We start from the raw sequence: 24,003 nt of genomic DNA, 5'->3' as shown, positions 1-24,003 counted from the left end.
GAAGTAGATTTTATCACTAGCTGAGGGGCGTTGCTGTAATTGTCTTTGCTATGCGATGTAAAACACTGAATGTGAGATATTAAATGCTTGAGAGAAGTTCAGTAGGTACAACTCATACTGTCATAAGACTTAAATATTTGTTTTGCTAATATTACAAGTTGCAATTTTTGAATGCTGCTTGCATGGGTTTAATTTTCTGTTTAAATATATCATAATTTCTGAAATAAGGCGAATAGATACCTACTTAAGGTGGCATAGTGGGAAAATACAGTAGAGATTAACTTGCTTTGTTCTACATTTTAGGAAAAGAGCAAGTAAAGGAACTGAAAACATAGTCTCTGGTGAATGTTTACAAGTGTCTTCATAACTACTTTCAGTAACAGTTTCTTCAAATATCACCCTCCTTTGCAAATCTGCATCCTTATGATGTTTTTCTTTTGACTGCACAATGGTAGTGTGGTATAAGTTTCTCCTTCTTGAACAGAGGGTGAAGGCAATCTAAGTGGTTCCTGTACCTACAATAAAATGTTTTCAGGGGGGCACCTTAAAAGACTTTCTTCAGAGATAGACTGGAAAGAACAATATGGGATGGAATAATTTGCTTCTTGTCCTATCTTTAAGATCCATGTGCCTCACTTTAAAATAAAATGCTGCCATTACATTCAGATTCTTGGAGGTATATACAGTGGTACCTCGGGTTAAGTACTTAATTCGTTCCGGAGGTCCGTTCTTAACCTGAAACTGTTCTTAACCTGAAGCACCACTTTAGCTAATGGGGCCTCCTGCTGCCGCCGCACCGCCGGAGCACGATTTCTGTTCTCATCCTGAAGCAAAGTTCTTAACCCGAGGTACTATTTCTGGGTTAACGGAGTCTGTAACCTGAAGCGTATGTAACCCGAGGTACCACTGTATTAGAACTGATGGATAAGGCTATACTTCTATCCCGGTATTGCATTACCTGAAAATATTTTTCAATTTTCAATTCATACAGATTTTCCATCATAGTAACTTAATTCAGTATGCTGATATTTCTAAATTGTAACCCAACCATACTGCTCTTCAGTTTTTCTTGGTTACCCCACTCAGATACTGAGCAGTAATTCTGCGAAACATTAGACTATTGGCTTAGATGTTAGCCACTGTTTCTTGATGCCAAAAAAGCTTTTCCTCAATTGGGCTTGTGCAGCAGACAGTATCCTGAATCTCTTCCTACCTCACTTACTAAAGTTTCTATGGGGGTTGAAATGCTGGTAATGTGTCCAGTCCTCAAATAATATTGTGCTAAATAAATATTGTGCTAATTCATGTTGCCTGATTTCTCCCTCTTTCAATTCTCCCCTTGTGTGAGTAGGACAAACAAACCAGGAAGCCACCATTGTGATTGGCTTCTTGTGCTTTCTGAACCTGGGGTCCTGATTTGTTGCTCCCTATTATACCAGGTCCTGCCAACCTAGCAGTTCGAAAGCACGTCAAAGTGCAAGTAGATAAATAGGTACCGCTCCAGCGGGAAGGTAAACGGTGTTTCCGTGCGCTGTTCTGGTTTCGCAAGAAGTGGCTTAGTCATGCTGGCCACATGACCCGGAAGCTGTATGCTGGCTCCCTCAGCCAATAAAGCGAGATGAGTGCCGCAACCCCAGAGTTGGCCACGACTGGACCTAATGGTCAGGGCTCACTTTACCTTTATTATACCAGGATTGCAGGTTCAGACAGCACAGGAAGCCAACCTTAATTGTGGCTTCCCTGTGATTTACTGTGAATAAACAATGTACTGATGCATATTGCTTGATTGTTTCTCCTGCTTGCACCAGGGGAGGATTAAAGCAGAAATAAATGGACCACATGTATCAACATACTGTTTATTGTGAATGTATGTATCAACATACATTCACAATAAACCAGCAAGGAAGCTGCAATTAAGCTTGACTTCCTCTGCTTTTTACTATGTTATTATCATTCATGTTTTGTAAAGTGTTTCTAATGTACATTGCCTTGAGATATTTTGATAAAGGGTGGTATATAATTTGAATTATTATTATTATTATTATTAGCCTATCTATCCTGCAACAAACTAGGATCCTGGCTTCCAACATCATGGGAAGTCACGCTTCATTGTGGGTAACCAGGTCGTTTCTTATTCACACCAGGGAAGGAGCCAAGAAGGTGTCATTGGGATGTGCACATAAGCTTTGTTTTCATAACAAACCACAATAATGCAGTCATTGAAAAAGTGGGAAAATCAGCATAGCTTTGATTTCCAAGCTCTTTAGGTCAAAATAGGTGCAGCTGTCTCCTTCCAGATGTGTCACTTCAGAATTTCACAGTCATTCTCATAGTGAGTCATGAAGTAGAAAGTTTTCCTCCTTAGATTCCAATTAGTCAGTAAGCAAATTTAATCAATATATTGGCAGTATAGGTGGCACTTATGTGTGCTTGTTTAAATGATTGTACCTGCATACCACAGTCAGTGAGCCCACGTTGAAGGAAAACGAGAATAAGGATATTTCCTTTATTTAGAACAGCACACACAGGACTTAAAAATCCTGTTTCATGGATCAACTGCATGGGAAATGGCAGCAATTACAGACAGAAATTAAATGTTTTAACTGGCCCTAGGCACTAGGACGGGTGAAATGAAAGATGGCAGAACAATAAGATAATTTCCACATCTTGCTTTTGGATCCTGTTTCTCTATGTAAGTTTGATAAGTGGCACTTGAATGTGAAATGAAATCTATGCCTTTTAGGTGTTAGTGGTTCTAGTAGAAGAGCTTTCTTCAATTAATTTGAATTGTTTTTTCAGGCAGTTCAGCAAGACTATGGAGGAACTAGTTCATGATCTGGTCTCGGCACTGGAGGAGAGTTCGGAGCAAGCAAGAGGAGGCTTCGCGGATACGGGAGACCATTCTCGCAGTGTCTCTTGTCTTCTAAAGCGCCAGGCCCGAAAGCGAAGGGGGAGGAAAAGACGTTCATTTAACACCCATCACCCCTGGGAGACAGGCCACTGTTTAAGTGAAGGCTCTGATTCCAGCCTTGAGGAACCAAACAAGGATTATAGAGAAAACCATGCCAATAACAAGAAAGACCATAGCGACTCTGATGACCAGTTGTTACTTGCAAAACGCAGGCCGACGTCAAATTTAAATAACCTCAGGGGCAAAAGGCCTCTATGGCATGAACCTGATTTAGCAGTTGACAATCTAGGAAATAGGACTCTGCGTAGGAGGCGAAAGGTGAAACGAATGGCAGTGGATCTACCTTCAGAAGTAACAAACACGCTGACCTTACCGCAGCAGCAGGATAACATTAAGGATCAGGAAATGGACAATGACAACAGATCATGCCAACATCAAGAACTAACCAAGAGCAAAGTTAAAAAAAGGAAACTAGCAGCAAGTCGGCAAGGACCAGACATTTTGGATGAAGGAGTGGTCATTGAGAATGATGAAATCAACCAGACAAGCAAGGATAAGATGGAATATGAGGAGCAAAAGGGCTCAGATGAAAACATGAGTGACAGGTTACTTTTAACATTTCATTCAATTGCAAGTTTTTCAATTTCAATTTGGCATTTGATACATGTTTATCGCTTAGTATTTTTTCTGTGTTTCATGATGAAAACATAATGTAGCATACAACGAAAGTGTGTACAGTTTAAAATAGTTTCAAGACTTCCTGCTACTGTACTATATTAGAGCTCTTATTGTCAGAATTCTAATTATGGAATAGTTTTACTGTCTTCCAAGTGTTTTTATTCATACCACCATATGCATAACTGTTGCATTTCATCTAAAAATATATGGGTGCCCTGAAGGTCAAGGGCAGTGGAGACTCATAAGTAAATCAGAGTACAGGGACAGTTGCTCTCAAACAAGTCTGTGCATAGGGTTGCTAGCCTTACTAACTTCAGTCATTATGATATTTTTTTTACTGTGTTTCATGAGTTGTGAACACTCATCTTTTCAGTAGTTAGAATGAGCAAATAATAATTACAGGGAAAATATGCAAATTTAGATAAGTAATGTACATTGTAAAAATTGTACACGGGTAAAAAATCATTTTTTCCTTTTGCAGAACACTTTTTTGCACAATTTTGATTTTGTTAGTTTTAAACACAACGTCAAATAGGACGTTTTGCGAAATCAGATAAACAGAATCTAGGGTAGTATTTTAAAACTAATTTGATCCCTTGGTGCCACAAGGTCTGGGGAAACCTTTTGAAATGTTCTTACCTACTAATTTCCACTTACACAACATTGGATGGCAAGTTCTAGGTCTTCTGTTTTGTTTTTGTGGTGGTTTATTTTGCACTCCTACTCTGTCCCCTTTGTAAGCACTAACTCCATTCTGCATTCATGGTTACGCTTGGTTAAGACAAAATGAGTAATCTTAGTACCCATCCATACAGGTTGCCACTCTGCTCCTAGGTGAAGATACTGTAGGGTGCTGTTTTTCCCTTTCTTCTAGAAGGCCATAAGTTGTCCAAGAAGCCTACATTTTCAGGAGCTTTTGTATTTGCTGAAATTTCAGTAAACCAATTGTTTGGTGATGAGGTGATGAGGTTTAGTACATTATTGGTGCTCAATAAATATGAATTACAGTCTGGAGAACAGAGAGTCATGCAATGGTCAAATATTGTCAAGGAAGTAGGTTTATAATTTGTCTACACTTAATGGTAGCTGACCTCCCTTAGGGACAAGGCGCTGGGTGGCATGATAAAATCTAAATATTATAATTTACCATTTGTATTTTACATTTTTGTTTCATATTTTTTGTTAACCTGCCTATTGCCTCCAGCATCAGTATCAGTACCAGTTGTTGAAGAACACAAGCAGGAAAGTGCCTTTGCCCTTAAAATCCTGCTAGTGGGCTTCCCATAGGCCCACCATATGACCACTGTGAGAATGAACGAACAAGGACTAGATGGGTCTAGGTCTCAACCAGCAGGACTCTCTATATGTTCTCAGTATATTAACACTTGATATACATTATAGCCCCCTTCCTTTCAACTGCTAGTTTGCCCTGCTTAATGTTTATACAGAGAGCACTGACCTCTCCGATTCAATGTATTTAATGGAGAAAGTATTACCAAATTCTGCTAGATGTTGCAGTGTTAACTGAATGTTTTTGAAGCAGGGCTTTCTTATTGAGTCGCTGGTTTTATTTATTTGTTAAGAAATTTCTATACTCTTAGAGTGGTTTGCATAAAAATAATATAAAACACAATAAGCAACCATGTTAAATTAATAAATAACATAAATAGCAGTATCATAAATATAACTTAGCCCATCAGCTTCTAAAAGCTTGACAAAAAAGGTGCGTTTTTGCCTGGCATCTAAAAGACTAAAAAGTTGGGACAAGCCTCACTTCATTGGAGAGGTTATTCCACAGACACAGAGCCACCACCAAAAAGACTTTTCCCTAGCCCCCCCCCCCCACTATTCGCCAGAAGAACCTCTTTGACTGATCTTAATGCACATCCATGTTAATATGGCAGAAGATATTCTGTCTTGTATCTGGTTCCCAGACCATTCATGGTTCTAAATGTCAGCATAAGAACTTTGAATTGGGCCTCAAAGATGACTGTCAAACCAATGCAACTGTTTTAGAATAGGAGTTATATGCAACCAGCATGCTTCCTCTATTAATTCCCTGGCTGCCACATTCTTCATTACTTCCGGATCATCTTTAAAGGCAGCCCCATGCAAAGCACATTATAGTAGCCTATCCTGGAAGTTACCAAAGCATGGATAACTGTAGTTAGTCTAACCCTGTTTAGAAAAATGTCAGCATTCCTAGCCACTGAGTACACCTGGGTCTAAAATGACAGTGATGGTTATAAGAGCACCACCAACTCTTTAAAAACAAAACAAAAACCAGATAAACCCTACAAACCTGCTTTTTCAAGGAGAGGGCAGCCCCATCCAGGTCTGGATGTTTGCCAAATTCCATATCTGGGATCCACTCAACTACAGAACCTTTGTATTACCTAGATTTGGCTATAGGTTAACATCTGCTGCCTGAATTACGCACAAAAAGCAGAGAGTCAGTTCCACTGTTACAACATGGGTCCTGTGATCCCATTGCCCTATGCTTAACAAGGAAAACTGTTGTATTTGCCTCCGTGAAGCTTTTAAATGCTCAAGGACAACCACAAATAGAGAACATTGCATTGGTCAGTCCTCGAGGATTATGAAAGTGGCGTGGGGTTAGTCCTTTTCTGCATATGAGTGAAGTCAGTAGACTGGAAGAAACCACGATTCATAGCTGCTCACAGCTGCCACCTAATTGCAAGTTGAAAATGTTTGAAAACTGCCTTCGCAGCAAATTTTTACATGGCTTCTTCCATGATGCTCATAGTCGCAAATACACATCTGTGCATAAACATTTTTTAATATGGATAGACAAGACGTTTGAATGACGCATATGAAACAGCTGTCAGCTGGAAGTTAACATTTCTTTTTGCCATTAGAATCACATTGATCCTGGGGGCGGGGGGGATCTTCAGGGTGACATTTACTTTATTTTAATAGGTTGTTGTAGTGTAAATGTTTGTTCTTCCTCTAAATAATAGAATTCTGGTGAATCTCTTTATGCAGTGCATCTTTCAGAATATTTGTAAATGTTGAAAAAAAGTCTTGCCCCTTGTGTTTCATGTGTTGAAGAACAGATCAGAATTGTTTTGCCTGAGATCCCACCACCACCGCTTTTATTTTATTTTTTAACTGAGCAGCGGTATTTGGGATCAAGCTGAATTGCACAGCATAAGAAAGGAGCAGTGAGCATTTGATGGAAACAGATAATAAAATGCATCAATTGTGTCAGCACCTCATTGCAGTCACATCTGGCTTACTGTCAGGGTCCCATTAGATTCCTGTGGTTTTATGTGCCAAAAATAATGTTCTGTAGTTAATGGAACTGGGATATTTGCAGTTTGATATTTTTTTTTTTAAAAATTGTCTTATTTTCTTTTAGATTTTGTGAAGGCTTAAGTTTCATCTGAGTGCAATCTTGTCTCTTTAAAATTTTATGACTGAGATATCAATTGCACTTTTGATCTGTTTCTTTCTCTCTGTTATTACAGTGAATCCAGCAGCCTGAGCAGTAGTGATGCTGGTTTGTTTACCAATGATGAGGGAAGACAAGGTACTGAAACAGTGCAATTTTTTTGTTTTTGAAATTGGATCAGATTCAGTTCTGTAAAACACTGAACATTATTTCACAAATGGTTGGTTTATATCCCAGTATTTTTAATCTTCATGTAGGAAGTTTGGGGTTTAGTTCTTGCAGATTTTAAAAACGTAAAACTATTAATCAATTTAATAATGCAATCTCTCTAATTTTAGTCATTAATCTTGTGAATGAACTGTGATTTTCCTATCACATTTTGTGTAAAGCAAAAAAGACTGTGGAGACGTGACTTTTTTGAGGCATCTTATAACAATTGTTATGTCCTGCTTTCTTATTCTCTTCTATTAGGCACGTTGCTACGGCAGCATACACAGTTCAGGATAAGGGTTCAAATGCCTATATAAGCACATGATTGATCCTCTGTTATTGGGGATTGGTCCTGGTTGCACCACCATCACAGCTGCTGAAGCTGGTGCTACTGCACATACAACTTTCAACTCTCATATGTGTCACCACTACATAAGGCGCTAGTGTGCCCCATGTATTTAGGGCTAGTCATTTTGACTGGTCAAAGAATTGTCAAACATTTTAAATCATGAATTTGTTAAAACTGTTTAGAGGGTGAAGTATGTTAATAATAATAATAAATGTGTTGATTAACTCTTCTGAAGTAAAATATTCCAATCAATTTGGGAGAGGTCATAACTTGGTGGACATGCAGAAGGTTCCAGGTTCTATGTCCTCCATCTCTGGCTAAGAAACTCAGGTATCAGGAATCAGTTCCCCTTCATCAGAGTAGGCAGAATGAGGCTAGGTAGGCAACTTCATATGTTCAATTGTATGTCACCAATAGTCAAGAAGTCAAGTTGTTCTTTGGGGCTTTTATTTGGACTCCCAAGTACAGGCCAAACAATTCCAAATAATTCCAAATTTTGTTCAAAGTGAAATTAAATTTAAAAAATGTATATAGTAATTATTTAACAAGCTGGTTTTTAAATATTGTCATTCAGCATAATGGGGTAAAAGGTAAAGGTAAAGGTACCCCTGCCCGTACGGGCCAGTCTTGACAGACTCTGGGGTTGTGCGCCCATCTCACTTAAGAGGCCAGGGGCCAGCGCTGTCCGGAGACACTTCCGGGTCACATGGCCAGTGTGACATCGCTGCTCTGGCGAGCCAGAGCTGCACACGGAAACGCCGTTTACCTTCCCGCTGGTAAGCGGTCCCTATTTATCTACTTGCACCCGGAGGTGCTTTCGAACTGCTAGGTTGGCAGGCGCTGGGACCGAGCAGCGGGAGCGCACCCCGCAGCAGGGATTCGAACCGCTGACCTTTCGATCAGCAAGTCCTAGGCGCTGAGGCTTTAACCCACAGCGCCACCTTCTCCTAAATCAGGCATAGGCAAACTTAGCCCTCCAGATGTTTTGGGACTACAACACATCATCCCTGACCACTGGTCCTGTTGGCTAGGGATTATGGGAGTTGTAGTCCCAAAACATCTGGAGGGCCAAGTTTGCCTATGGCTGCCCTAAATGTACTCATGGTTTCGCAGACACATAGCAAACTAAGGAGCAGAGCCCTTATTCTTGCTTTTCCTGTTTGAAAACGTTATATTACAACTGAAATTACTGACTGAATGAAGGGCATTCTTGGGTTCATGAGATATTTGACTGATATTTAGTGTCCCAATCCTAGCATGTATAGGGTGACACTTGCACTGGCATAAGGTAAACCATTCTTGTTGCCACAATAAGGCAAAAAGGTTAAACCTATTGTTTTCAGGAAGTTGATACCATAGACCTTTTGAATGTTCTTGAAACGGAACACAGTAAAGGAACATTTGCATTGTTTCCTGTATTAAACATTCCATGCAATATTCTTTCAGAATGTATAAAAAATATGATTTCATATCTTTGAAAAGTGTGATTTGGGGAATGAGCAACATTACATAAGAAACCTTTTCTGAACTACAGGCCTGATATAAATGTTGCATTCTATTTTTATAGAAGCATTTGGGAATTTGTTAGTCCAGTTTAAAAAGCCTTACTTAGCAGTTGAAATGCAGCAACTCTCTTATTTCACACAACAGAATACAGGATATGTCCGCATCCTAAACTATTTATTTCCCATGGGCTAAAGGGCCAAATCCCAAGTGTGGTCTCCTTGATCTAGGAATACTATGCTGAAGTAAGTAATTGGGATTTGTGTCTTTAGTTAGGGTCAGTGAAGATGTAGTATTGGTCAGTCTATTGAACTGTGGTTAAGAGACTGTGAGTTCCCTTTCTGATCCCCTCTTTTCCGTTCTTGAGTGTGAATGTTAACCACTATTTCCTCTTAACCCTTAATCATTAGAAAATGGAGTGTATCAGTTCAATTTTGGGGTCAGATGCTGGAAAGCTATGCAAATAAAGTAACTGGTAAAAACCATGACACCACTTGCAAGCAAAAAATAAATAAATCATGCCTTGATTGAGAACTTTCCTTTTCCAGCAAAACAATACAGTTGCACATAAGTCAGCTCTAAGTTGCTTGCATGTAAAGTGTTTTTGGGTTATTCTCATCAGCACATTCAGCAAATACCTTTCTGTGAAAAGGAAAAAGTGATCATCTGAAGGTCCTTGATTGAAAATTGCTATTATGTCTTGCCACCTGTTGATTAGGATTCAGGCTGTTTGCTAACATTTGCATATGCAATAGGGACCCAGAGTTTTGTGTTGTACTCAAAGTAGACCCATTGAAATCAATTGGCTTAAGTTAATTAGTCCATTGATTTCATATGACTTGGTTGGATGCAACCTTTGGTGACCCCAAACGTTGAATTAGTAGTGTATACTGCATTAAGTGATAGCTATAGTTGTTTATTTAAATAAAAAAACAGATTTAGAAAACTCAGGTTCGTAAAGGCCTTCTATAAACTTCTAATATACAGGAAAGTGAGTAGTTTATTATGAACATAGTTAAATACTACATAATAAGTTTTGCTCAGAGTAGACCCATTGAAATCAATGAACATAGATAAGTTGCATACCACTCAGTTTGTTTTGTTGTTTGTGCTCCTTTTTTCACAAGAAATTGAAGGAGCAAGTTATTGGCTAAACATCTATAGAACATGAAGAGTAATTAAAGAATTTAAACACCATTTTGTGGGGTACTACAATCTGTAGCTTGTTATGTGTATGGCTTTCCAGTTTTCTGAATCAACCCAATAGAGAGAATTGCCTACCCACAGAGCAGTAGAAAGGAAAACAAAATTTTGTTGCTATATGTAGTGCAGAATGGGGCTGAAACACCACATGGAAATTCATGCCTGTTCAAGGTTGAGTAATACCTAAAGCATAGTGGTGGAAGACAAAGGTTCTGTATTTCTACAGTGTTGTTGGAGTACATTTGATCCTCCCTCCCCCCCTCCCCGTTTACAGATGCTTAAACAGGGTTTGAATATCCCTAATGAGGAAACTTCCTGCTCTGCTCTGCTGTTACATATCTGGTTGACCAAGTGTACCCTTCTATCAAAAATTCACTGTTTAACCTTCAATAGTACATGGAGGGGCAACGGATTTGGAGAGCTCCAAATCACACTGTTCCAGCCAGCCATTCCCTATGTTCTCCATTTCCCCACTTCTCTGTTTTTCTTGTGTCCCCCTCCCCCAACAGCAAGCAGGATTCAATCACAAGAGCTCTTTCCCCTATTGTGGTTTCTAGACTGCTTTGGACCCCTCCTCCTTTTAAAATCTATTTTTATCTAAATGGTTTTCTTTCTTTTTGGTACTTCCACACCAGCTGATACCTCCCTCTCATGTGTGTAAGGTGCTGTTTGTTCTACATAAGAAACAACACTTGGAGAATGAGTTTGCTGTTGGTGTATAGACTGTTGTACACTACTGTTCTCTCTTCTGGTGATTTGTTAAAGGCTAGGGTCATGGGCATCTTTACCTAGAATTAAGTCTGGAGGACTAAGTCTTGGAATCTCTGCAGACAATCTCAAGGGCAAGGCTGGGTCAGACTAAGGTAAATACTACAGTTTAATTCTGACCTTTGCTCAGAATAGTATTGGGGCTTTGGGTTGCCATTGCTAGCATGTATTAGTCTTAGTCTAAACAGTACAGTATTCATTAGTATACTCTGTTGCTCTGAATTATCTACCTAACCGTCAAATTATTTGGATTACACTCCTTATTTGAAAGGCAGCGTGAACAATTTTCAAGCATGAGAATATTTCCAATTTATGAAACAATGCTATCAGCCAATTTCTGCTAATCATTCTTAAAAGTTTGTGTAATAAATACCTAGTTCAGCCTCCATCAAAATGGTGCCCTCCAGGTGTTTTGGACTCCAGCCCCCATGAGGCCCAGCTGGTTCCAGATGAGGCAAATGGGAATTGTAGTCCAACACATCTGGAGAGCACCAGATGGGAAGGCTAGTCTAGTACCAACAATTTGCTGATTGCTGTGCCATCTCCTTTATTTGGTGCCTAAGTATTTAACAGTTCAAAACTGTTCATAATGCAGGACAATTCATCCTCAGCTTGCTTGACTTCCTTGAGATATCAAATGCAAGCACTGATATCTTTATCTATGTGAAACCTACCTTACACCATGGCTTAGATTTAAAGGAAGAGGATCAGAGTGCACCTGAATTACTGTTCTCTTCTCTTGGTGTGCTTGAGCAAAGCGTGTGGAGGTATCTTGCCTGGGCAGCTGCGTCCCTCCTCTTGTGTGCATCCTTCTCACATGTTGTGTGCATGTTTCCTTCCATCACCTAAGTTCACAGTCACAGTCACATATATATTTGTTTCTATTTGATTGATTTTCTCAAACGTTAATAAACATTTTTTTTTAAAAAAAAAAGAGCGTCACAAGACTTTCAAGTTCTATAGGACATCCCTTTAATCACGATAGACAGGCTAACACTCCTTTCTATCACAGTGACCTGAGGACAACCTGTTGCCATCATCCAGGTAACTTAGCCACTCTACAGTAGGCTGCAGATCCATAATGTCTTTTCTGACATCACAAACGAGTTGTGCTTCAGCAGCCATCATTCCTATACAGAAAGTAAAGCATGACTCTGGATAAAATCAAAGTGACATGAGCATAGATGCATACAAGAGTTTCAGATGTTGATTTAGCAAAGTGCATAATTTTGTTTTACTTTTGATTTTTTTTAGTTTCTAAGAGTCATTAAAATATCCCTGGACTCTTGATGTTTCCTGTGGTACTGTCATCTTTCATTTAAAAACAACTTTTTCAAAACTTATTTCTTAATGAACTTAATCAGATTAATTTGATTTGGTCACATCTGTTCATGATTGTTTCCCCCATTTATATACCATACAAATCATGAAATTAAGCTAATTATATACCATTATCAACTGCAAAGAACTGTTTTCACAGTTTTATTCTCTTTAATTCCCTGCATGAGATTAAGGCTTGTTTTTGTTAGTGTTGGGAATGCAGTAACTTAAATGGATTTCCCTGCCGTTATCACCAAAAGATTAGCTAGTTTATTATTTTTCACATTTCTGAATTGGTTCTAAAACATTGCATTTTATACCCTTTTATTGGTGTCAGTACTTGTCATGCTAGCAAATGCCATGTTCTAAGCACTACAGTAACAACTATAGCAGGCTTCCTCAACCTCGGCCCTCCAGATGTTTTGAGACTACAATTCCCATCATCCCTGACCACTGAGGAAGCCTGAACTATAGCACAGCAGTAAAGGAGATCCTGATTCTCATTAGGATTGGGCTTCTTTGGATAATAAACCTCAATCTCTTTTTTCTTAATGTAAGGTGTTTGTTATCACAGGTGACGATGAGCAGAGTGACTGGTTCCATGAAAGTGAACCTGGAGGTGCCTGTGGGATCACTGGGATCATTCCCTGGTGGGAAAAAGAAGACTCTGCAGAACTGGAAAAAGAGTTGCCTGATCCAGTCTTTGAAAGTATCTTAACAGGCAGTTTCCCTCTGATGTCCCACTCAGGCAAGAGAGGTCAGCAACATTTTAAGTGATCAAATTATACATTTTGAAATTGTTACCCTTAAGAGATGACACTGGATCGTTAAGGGCACTAGGGGTTGTGTCAGAATGTCTTACCTGTGTGTTTGTTTTTATGCACCCTAAAGCTTTAAAGATTAATTTCTAGCTGGAGAATTGTAATTGCTGGAAAAGTGGCCATTCCTGCTGAGTAGCTTCTTTGTAATTCTCAGGATAACTCACAAATGTATCGTTTTAAAGGCATTTTGGTGATCATAAAAATTATCTATGGCTGTATGCATGCTAGCTTTTCCAAGATTCGTAGGTGGTGCGAACTACATTGCTCATGTTCTGTCTCTATTTTTCCTCATCATGGTGTTCCATGATAGTTTTGCAGATTTTGATGCTCTCCGTAATGGGGGAAAACTAAAAACATTCTAAACAATACAATTAACAGTATGATCTTTTCATATTTTGGAGTTACTTTTTGTGTGTATCTGTTGGATGCCATCATTTGCATCCTGCCCTTTACCTGCAAAATACATACATTTTAATAAAATAAAAAATTGTAGTGACTTATTCAGTACTCTGTGAGTGTAAAGGATAGCAGGTGTAATACCAACAAACAGCCATTAAAATATCTCAGACAAGAAGAGAGGATCTTCATTTCTTGGATTCTCCCTTAACAATTGCAAATGTATTAGTGTTGTGCACGTTTAAGCTGAGCTGAAATTTTGTTTTGTAGATTTCCAGACAAGGTTTAGTCACCTTCATGGAATGCCAGCAAGGAACATCAAAAAGGCTGCTGGGAATCTGACCACAATGGTAGGCTGGTTCCCAACATTTACAATGAACTGCATTTCCTCAATAAATTGCAACATTTTAAAAATAACTACTGGTTGTGCATATGTGAAAATCATTTTCTTACAGGGTGCAAATCAAGGGGTGAGACTTCGTTCTTCTGCCGTTTTTAATAGTTGGGCTCTCCTTTCAGAACGGTATCAGTTTGTTGAACACAACTTGAAGGTCAAACCGACAGCATTAAGTATAGTCTAGAGAAGCTCTCTGTGTTAAACTGATCTGCTTATCTTTTAATTCTGGAAACACTTCCTTAAATATTTTACCTCAAAGTCATTATTGATATAATATGTAGAAATTGGTTTAAGAAGTTTATACAGTGCCTGGATTACTAGATCAATAGATAAACTTAGAGCAACTTGATATCCTGTAGTGCCATTGTTAATAAAATAACTCTGTTGTACTGGGATCTGAGAATCCTTCTCAGAAGGTGGTAATGTAAGCCAGAAACAGAATACATGACATTTAACCTTACCACATTCATTTGAAATTTTAGGATATAACTAATACCTGATAATCCTGGATCTCTACCTGCTTGCTTGCTTAATAAATGTACAAATGTGTAAAAAAAGAAAAGAAGGGAACTATGGAAACCATTGTGGATAGCAGAGAGAAATCTTAAAATTCTTTGTTCAGAAATAGCAGTTCTAAGCTGAATAATCTGCTTTAAAACCTTGGCCTGTGAACTTTGCCTTTAGAGGTAATGAATCAGATGAATAGTATCTAGTTGCTGGTTTCAGATCTCCCAATTTTTGTTTTTGGTTCACTGCTTGCTTGAGCATATCTGGGATTTGTAGCCCATTTTCTAGGCTTATTGCAATCTCACTCTGGTATTTTATAGAAGCTATTACAACTGATAGGTTAACTTCATGGTATTGATGATACATGGCTTAACCATGCTAAAAACTGCCTTCCCCCTCTAAATTGTAAAAAGATGATTAAGTTTCAATTGATGGAGATATACTGTATCTCTGTGTGTACATATAATGAGAGTTGTTTTCTGGCGCAATATCTCAGTTGTTAGAAACCCCTGTGGATGTTATAAAATTGTGCTTTAGAGAGAGAAATATTTTGGTGTTAAACAATTCCCAGAAAGCTGGGTATGTTTGTGTTGCGAAATGCTTGTCGAAGACACCAGCCATGGTGTCTTTTTGTTTTTTGCTTTTACTGCTGATTCGGTTTGTGAATGTAAATATTTTTGTGTTGGTGATGTGCTTTTATTATTCTCTCTGAAAAAATTTTAGAGAAAAGATTTACTTGACAATTATCTTCATATCAAATACAGACTTTACAGAGGAAAGCCAATCACATAGAATACTCTTCTTGGGGGGGGGTGTAAATATATTTGTTGCTTGATGTTACAAGTGTTTGGATTGCTGCAAATACAATAATTACCCTACTTTTACATGTATAAGACTAGCTTTTTTTACTTTAAAATAAGGTTAAAAATCTGGGGGCATCTTATACACGGATAGTGCATATGCCCATTTTTTAAATTTAGTGTCCCCAAAAGTAGGGGGCTTCTTATACACGGAAAAATATGGCATATAGGAAAGATGAAATGGATACACCTATATTATTGGGCAATAATACGCAATAGTATTGGGTACCATATTCCTGATTCACGTGCAGCCTGACAGTCCATTCCCTCACCCACCTCCTTGCATTCACACATTTGCCTTGCCCTGTCAAGAGAGAACACATATGCTTATTTGTTATCAATGAGGAATTTTCAAAAGCAATCTCTAAATTGCTGAAATCCAATGACAAAAAAGGAAGGGAAAAAATGGAATACCTATGACATCTGGTAATGCAGAACAAGAAGTAATTACTACTATTAGAATGTTACACTGAAAGCAAAAGTGCTTTTAGAGAGATTAATTTCCAGAGCAAAGGAGAATACTGCAAAAGCAACTCATTGAACAGAATTGGGATGATGACCTAATTCTTTCACTTTTAACGTAGATGAGTTTGTGATGTCTGTACAGGAACACTTGCTCAATACCTATGAAGGGAATAAAGGAGGGAAAGGGCACACTTTCTGGTGAGGCATAATCTGAGTGCCATGCCAGGTTGCAAGATGTATATGCATTGCACATCCATACCTGATTGTACAGTTCTGCCCAGCTTATGGTATCCATATTGCTTAAGAAAATTGTACTCTCAGAGATATTTTAAACTATGTACAATAGGCTAACTGCAAGAAACTGGGAAAGCTGTGGCTGAATAATGATCCTTTTGGTTTCTGATAGAATTGGATGATTTGAATTGTAACAAAGCTGTTAGACATAACATTATTGTTGTTGTTGTTATTATTATTATTATTATTATTATTACTGCTGCTGCTACTACTAAGCAATACAGGGTAATTTGCAAAAATATCCACACAATTAAAACAAGATAAAATCTAGCATAAAAAAATATTTCACAGTAACTTTCAGACAGGAGCAGAAAATTTTAAATTGCAAGGCAGTCCTGTGCCTGCTTACTCAAAACTAAGTCTCATTGATTTCAAGGAACATGCTCCTAGATGAGGTGATACAGGATGGCAGCCTGGTACACTCACTTGCACATCCCGAAAAGCCACTTCTGTGGGTTGGGAAATGGCATGGTAAGTGTTGTGGAGGGGTGCAGCTGGAGGAGATTCCATGGCAATCAGATCTCCTACCTAGTATGAGGAAAAGTTAGACTGGTTCCTGTCAGGGATACTTGGGAGTTGTAGTCCAAAAACCTTGGGCCTCCAGCTGCTTTGGACTACAACTTCCATCATCCCTAGCTAGCAGGGCCAGTGGTCAGGGATGATGGGAATTGTAGTCCAGAAACAGCTGAAGACCCAAGGTTGGGAAACCCTGCTGTAGATAACCTATTTCTGTCAATTCTGACTGCAGAACACCTAAAAATCTAAAGATCTGCATTGGTTTGGCATCAAGACCCTTTCCTTAACTAAGCCACTGCTTTAGCTCTTCGTTTTCCTAGATGTATTATTTCCCAGGTTCTACCATCTATTTAAATGACTGTTATTCAACCTTTAGAGATACCAGATCCTTTGAAGGAGGCTTATAAGTAAAATTGAAATCAGAATAATACAATATCAATGGAACAATTTATCAGAATCTTCCCCACTGAGTAGTTAGTTCCAGTTACCCCTGGGCAGAGGCGGATTTAGGGCAACATGAACTGGGCACTGAGCCTAGGGGTAGCTGCAGGCGTCGCAAACATGATGTTATGAATTGAGCAGAATGGAAGGCAAGAGGTGAGGAGGTATTTTGGTCTTACACAGGGCACTGCTGAAATCTGAAAGACTAAAGCCTGCCCCTGCCCCAGCAGTGGTCTAACTGGAGCAGACACTGATGAGGGTGTTCTTTACATTTCTCTTTCACCCCTTGTTCTTTCTCCATAGAACAATTTGGGAGAGTCCAACTGAAGCAGGCATCTGGTATTATATTTGCGACATTTCTCCACTGTCCCTGATGCCCTTTCCATATAATAATAATACCATTCAACCGTGGCATTAGTCTCATACATCAAGTAAAGGGGAAAATGTTAACAGTTATGCCCTGTTACGGCCTGTTAAGGCCTCCTTTCTGACCACTTCTCGGTTGCGGCGATGTGTGCAGGCACACATTGAATGTGCATAAAATTATTGTTGCCTATATATATCTTCCAGAAAGTGGTAGAAAACCGACTAATTAATATTTCTGGTCAAGCTGGTGTGATAAAGTCTGTTGTTGTTGTTATTATTATATAGTTCACAACATATAAATACAATATAAAGGTAAAAGGTAAAGGTTAAGTCGAGTCACATTCAACTATGGGGTGCGGTGCTCATCTCAGCTTTCAGACTGAGGGAACCGGTGTTTGTCTGCAGACAACTTTTTTGGGTCATGTTGCCAGCATGAACACTGTTGCAGACGCCAGAGTACATGCAAACCCTGTTTACCTTCCCGCCGCAGCGGTACCTATTTATTTACTTGCACTGGTATGCTTTCGAACTGCTAGGTTGGCAGGAGCTGGGACAGAGCAATGGGAGCTAACCCTGTTGCACAAATTTGAACCTCCGACCTTACGATCAGCAAGCCCAAAAGGCTTGGTGGTTTAGACCACACACCACCCGTGTCCCTTAAATACATAATACATAATAAAAACAAGGACTTTAAAAAAACCAATAAACGGCCCATCTCCTTCAACAAACATTTAGAAGGGGTGTAAGATATTAATCAGCCAAAGGCCTGGTTGAAGAGGAATGTTTTCGCCTGGCACCTAGAGGTATATAATGAACCTCCCTGGGGAGAGCATTCCACAAACACAGAGCCACAGTAGGAAAGGCCTGTTCTCCTGCTGCCAGAAGCAAAGGACTAAAAAGGGCCTCAGATGGTGATCTCAGGATCTGGGTAGACCCGTATGGAAAGAGGTATGGAAAAAAGTATGGTCCTTTCCTTGAGGTATTGCAGTTCTGAGGTGTTTAAGGGTTTATAAGTCAACATCAGCACTTTGAATTGGGCCTGGAAACTAATTAGCAGCCACTGCAGTCAGGCCAGGATTCGTGTAATATGCTCAAACCTTCTTGTCCCAGTGAGCATCCTGGCCACCAAATTGTGCTCTAGCTGAAGTTTCCCAGCCATCTTCAGAAACAGCCCTAGGTATAACACACCACAGTAATCTAAGCTAGAGGTTACCAGAGCATCTGGTTAGGCTAACCCTATCCAGATAGGGGCACAGCTGATCCACCAGCTCAGCTGATGGAATGTACTCCATGCCACAGACCACCTGAGCCTCAGGTTACAACAAAGGATCCAGAAGTACCTCCAAGCTGCATACTCTTTCTTTTAAAGGGAGTGTAACCCCATCAAGAGCATGCCACCTCCCATCCATCTGATCTAGGGTACCGCCCACTAACTCTGCATTATCTGAAGAAAAAAAAAATCCTTCCAGTAGCACCTTAAAGACCAACTAAGTTAGTTCTTGGTATGAGCTTTCGTGTGCATGCACACTTCTTCAGATACCTGAATGCACACGAAAGCTCATACCAAGAACTAACTTAGTTGGTCTTTAAGGTGCTACTGGAAGGATTTTTTTTTATTTATTTTTTTTTGGACTATGGCAGACCAACACAGCTACCTATCTGTATCTGCATTATCTGGTCCGGGCATTAGTTTGTTGGCTTTCATCCAGTCCATTTCCGAGGCAAAGCAATGGTCCTGCACATCCACTGCCACACCTTGAGATGTAAAGGGAAAGTAGAGCTGTGTGTCGTCAGCGCAGGGGATAAAATTGAACTCTGAGGAACTTCACACTGCACAGGTTCATTAGGAAGGACCTTTTTTGTAAGTTTGGATTTCTGTTTCAAAAACGCCTCGTTCAGCCAAAGAAAAAGTTTTTGAAGAATGGTTTGGATGGTGTATTGATCTATTTTTGAAGGGAGAAGTGGGGGGATTTCAGGAAATAAAGGTATCCCAACAGTAACTTCTTGTTTAAGAGATTATCAAGACTAGGACCAGACATTTCTGTTTGGAAGCCTCAGTTGCATGCTGTTGTATACAATGATCCATACGTTTACTTGCTGAACAGAGGATAGTTATCTCCTACTGCTCCAGTAAACTTCTGGGAGCAAGGAAAGTAACTCCAAAGTAAGTTAGAAATGTTTTCAAGGCTGATCATGCATGAACCTAGTACAGCAAGTCCTAAGTGAAATATGAAGTTTTTCACTCCACTGTTTTGCCCATGAAGTGCATCTAGCAAGGTGTTCTTTATACAGAAGCCTGTTCCAGTAGCACAGGTAGTTGCTTCTCATTCACGATGTCTTTCTAATGTAAACTACTTGTGTCAGCTACACATTTTTAAAATTATACAATATTTTAATATTTACATTTTTATTCAACTTCATACATTTCTGGCCTATTGAGCTGCCAGTTCATAGATAACAGAACTGAATAGTTTGATTTTTGATCTATGCATTCTTTACTGTACAGATTTTACTGTACCTGATATCGACTATTGCTGAAACAGTACAATTTCTTTCTTTTCTTCCTTTCTTCTTTTCCTGTTTTTTTTAAAAAAGAAAACCCTTTGGGTTTGATGGATTTGTACTCTTCAAAGGGAAACAAAACACTAAATATTTCTAATCCTGCATTATTTACCGCATGGGTGGTTAAAATGCTACTTTAAGTCTCATAAAATTTAGAGGAAGAAATCGGCCAACTGCAGCAGGAATTAGATTTAGGAAGAGAGGTACAGAGTCAAAATATTGCTACAGAATTAAATGTCAAAAATCTTCTTTAATAGTAGATATATAGTTCACAGTGTCTGGTTATGATTAATACATTTAATCTAAATCACTGAAAGTTGCTCTCTCCTTTTCCATAAAATACAATAGGACACAAATCAGTTTTACTGTAGATGGATAACAATTGGAAAATAATGCATCTTCCCGCCCAATAAATTGTCAGTTATACCTTTTAACTAAAATCAATTTATCTTTTGAAAATTTATTGCAATTTCTAATAATAAATCTTCTCAAATGTTTATTCATTTGCTGCTTGATACATTTGCGCCACTTTTGCTATGGTCTAATGTTTTTTTTCTTTTGATTCATTGTAAATTAGAAAATCTATTTTGAGTCAATTTTCTAGTTAAGAAGTCAAAATCTATAACCCAACGTTTTTCCTTTTTATGACCTTTACACATTTTAATACCCTTGAACTTTGTTGCAGTCCTATAAAATTTTGATCATTAAAAGACTTGTAACTTGTTGAAAAGGGATTAGCTAGTGAAGCAACTAGTTGAGAAACTTGTATCATAGATTTTGATTGCATATGACTAATGAAAGAATTAAAGCAGGTGAATAAGTGTAGTACTGAGTACACTTTAGTTTAATTGAACATATGCAAGAAGAAATATCCTATTTGCATTTGTACGCAATCAGTGAGATAACAAGCATCCCTTTGTCATCTTTTAAAACTTTGGCAGTGTTCAGACAGTCTTATAGCCCCTTTGTTCCTTCCTCTGTACAACCTGGCAAACAAACCAGTTTCCCCTTTTGTCCAAACTAGAAAACTGGTTAACTGCTTCAGAACAAGCCAGGATATTAAATTGTTATTTGAAGTTGGCTTAATATTGAAATTGGCTTGATAGTTTTGTGCATAGCCAAAGGCTTATCCAGACATAGCCAATAATTATTTCAAAGCATTTACAAATAACGTAGCGTGAATGCATTGATATGCTCAGATACATTTTTCTATTATCATTTTAAAAATTCATGCTTAATTTTCCAAGATGTCAATTATTTCCAGTATGGCAAAACTGTTTCAAAAGTAGCAATGTAACCATTGCTTGTATAAAAATAATGAATCCTTCAGTAGTTGATCATATAATTGCTCAGATAATTTTTCTCTTTTCCCTTCTGATAAACTTTTCTGGAAAAATAAATGGGGGAGCTCTATCTTTTTAATAATAAAAAAGCAAGGAAAACTGGCTATAAACCAAAAGACACCCTGATTTTCTGCAAAACGGTATTTCCTTTCAGTAGAGCTCACCTTTCATACCTAGGACCTATAGGACTCCGTATACAATTCAGTGCTTGTCTGTACACACAAAGGAATGTTTATTCCATGGGCAGGCAAACTAGGGCCCAGGGGCCAGATCCGGCCCAATCGCCTTCTAAATCTGGCCTGCGGACAGTCCAGGAATCAGCATGTTTTTACATGAGTAGAATGTGTCCTTTTATTTAAAATGCATCTCTGGGTTATTTGTGGGGCCTGCCTGGTGTTTTTACATGAGTAGAATGTGTGCTTTTATTTAAAATACATCTCGGGGTTATTTGTGGTGCATAGGAATTCATTCATTTTTTTCCCCTTCAAAATATAGTCCTGCCCCCCACAAGGTCTGAGGGACAGTGGAGCAGCCCCCTGCTGAAAAAGTTTTCTGACCCCACCATATTCAGATCTACTCTTACCACTGAAATGAGTCTTGGAAGTCTTGCTCATGTTAGTATATGCTGAGTTGGGGGGATAGACTGTTATTCGTTATAGTACTTAATTGGTGCAAATCACTGTATGCAGTCCTCAAAATAACCTTGGTATCATTGCATCTACATAAACAACCGAGTCTGAAAGGAGGGGATTGCACATAGCCATCCAGTGTACAGTGGTACCTCTGGATACGAACGGGATCCGTTCCGGAGCCCCGTTTGCATCCAGAAGCAAACGTAACTAGCGACGGCACGTCTGTGCATGCGCTTGATGTCATTTTGAGCATCTGTGCATGTGCGAGCGGCAAAACCCGGAACTAACGCGCTCCATTACTTCCAGGTTGCCGCGGAGTGCAACTCGAATGTGCTCAATGTGAAGCATATTCAACCTGAGGTATGACTGTATCTATAGCTTGGTTTTAGGAATTCAGAGGAATTAAGTGACCAAGTGATTGCACAACATCAGACTACAGGTGGGAGACGCCTTACAAATAAGGTAGCATATCAGCAAGAGAGGTTTTTGTTCACCCCCTCTTCCTGCATGCTTGTTTTCTCCTTACAGGTTTGTGTCTGTACTCTGAAGTGGAGCATAGATTTGAAATCTCTTGCCAACTTCAACTCTTTGCACACATTGGCAGATCAGATCAGTATATACAGCAGAATTATGTAGCTACATCCTAAGGTAACAAGATGGGCCATATCACTTCGGAATAACTGATTTGCTATACTCTTTTTATTATTGCTAGATGTTGCAAAACAAACAAAAAACACCCCCTGCATACCTTTCCTCCAAATAGAAACCTAGCAGTTATCACTCAGTTCTCCCTTTGTTTTCAGTGTGGGTCAGCATTCAAAAATGTGATTACTCTCCCCCCCAGTTGTCATCCAAAGTAGTATAATCCAGTGTGCCATCTCAGAACTCTGACCACCAAATTCTACTGCAGGTGATAGTTCTGATAAGACTTGCAGATTCAGTGATTGGCATTCTGTATAATTATGGCCCATTATACAAATGTCATAATACCTAATCATGTTTTGTTTACACCATAGACGCCAGAATGTTGACAGACTTGGAGAATGTTAGAAAACACTTCAAAGACAACAGGGAAGAAAATAATGACTTAATAAATACAGTAGATCAAGACATGGCACATTAGTGAATCTGTTAAGTTGATAACATCTTGAGTGTTGAAATGATTGATTTCTGAGGTAAATAAATCATTTGCATGGAAGCATTAGAATTCATTAATTTCACTAATTACATAGTGAAGAAAGCATCTGTTTTCTTCACTAAAGAGCAGGCATTAATTACAGGTCTTACCTGTTCATCTAAAAATAGTGTCAATATGTTCAGTTTTCTCTCTTTAAATTGTTGATTTTTGTAGAAAGGCTTATGCCATTATGAAGTTGCCAAGACCTCATTAATAAAGCAATTTTAAATAAAATTATGTTCACCAAAAGAAAAAGAGAATATAGTAGTCTTTTGGTAGTGTCTCAAAAGATTTTTAGATTTAGAATACCCATCTTTTAATCCACAAAATCAGTCTCTTCATTGTTTTACAATTGTGTGTGGAAGAAATCTTAAATCCAGCAAGAAATATAAGGAAAGGTTCTGTTCTACAAAGCCTCTTCCAGATTAATAGACCCAAAGGAGAATGTTAAAAGTATAACCCATGTAAGATAATGGAATGTTCATATTTTCAATTTGTGGCTGAATATAAATTCCGTATTGTAGGCTTAGAAACCAAGAGTACTATTGGCAATCCCTTACTAGGTATTTTCAGTGAAAAATCAGAAGTGAGTTTGGGAGTAAAATTGCCAGCTTCTTAGTATTCCTGGGTAGTGCTTACAGATTCTGGTATATGAGTCAAATATGCTAGCAGCAAGGTGTGCTTATTGAGTTTTTGTGTCCTGACAGGTTGGATGTATCACATGGTTAGTTTACCAGCCATGTCACATGCTATTAGTTAGAATAAGTTGCTTAAAGCTGGTAAAGGCAAAAAGATTTAGTTAGAATTACATTGAATTTTCAAAACTAGTCTTTCAGTGTGAAGAACTTTTTAAAAAATAATATTGTTTT

General features: G+C 38.6%; 1 protein-coding gene across 4 annotated transcripts in view; it reads left to right on the top strand.

Annotated features, from left to right (window-relative positions):
- The window catches only part of GPATCH2 (G-patch domain containing 2), a 103,824-nt gene that overhangs the window by 4,117 nt on the left and 75,704 nt on the right, over positions 1 to 24,003 (top strand). For 2 of the 4 annotated variants that reach the window (XM_081904168.1, XM_081904165.1), the window contains exons 2-5: positions 2,800 to 3,516; positions 7,081 to 7,142; positions 12,932 to 13,114; positions 13,845 to 13,924. In XM_081904168.1, the coding sequence (XP_081760294.1) occupies positions 2,800 to 3,516; positions 7,081 to 7,142; positions 12,932 to 13,114; positions 13,845 to 13,924 (1,042 nt within the window). Of the gene's footprint in view, positions 1 to 621; positions 677 to 2,311; positions 2,333 to 2,799; positions 3,517 to 7,080; positions 7,143 to 12,931; positions 13,115 to 13,844; positions 13,925 to 24,003 lie in introns of those variants that run through there. The other 2 variants (XM_081904166.1, XM_081904167.1) reach the window with 2 other exon arrangements.

The sequence above is a fragment of the Podarcis melisellensis genome (genome assembly GCF_964234715.1).
Source record: "Podarcis melisellensis genome assembly, chromosome: 3".
Lineage (NCBI taxonomy): Eukaryota > Metazoa > Chordata > Lepidosauria > Squamata > Lacertidae > Podarcis > Podarcis melisellensis.
This window is presented reverse-complemented; position numbering and strand designations above follow the sequence as displayed.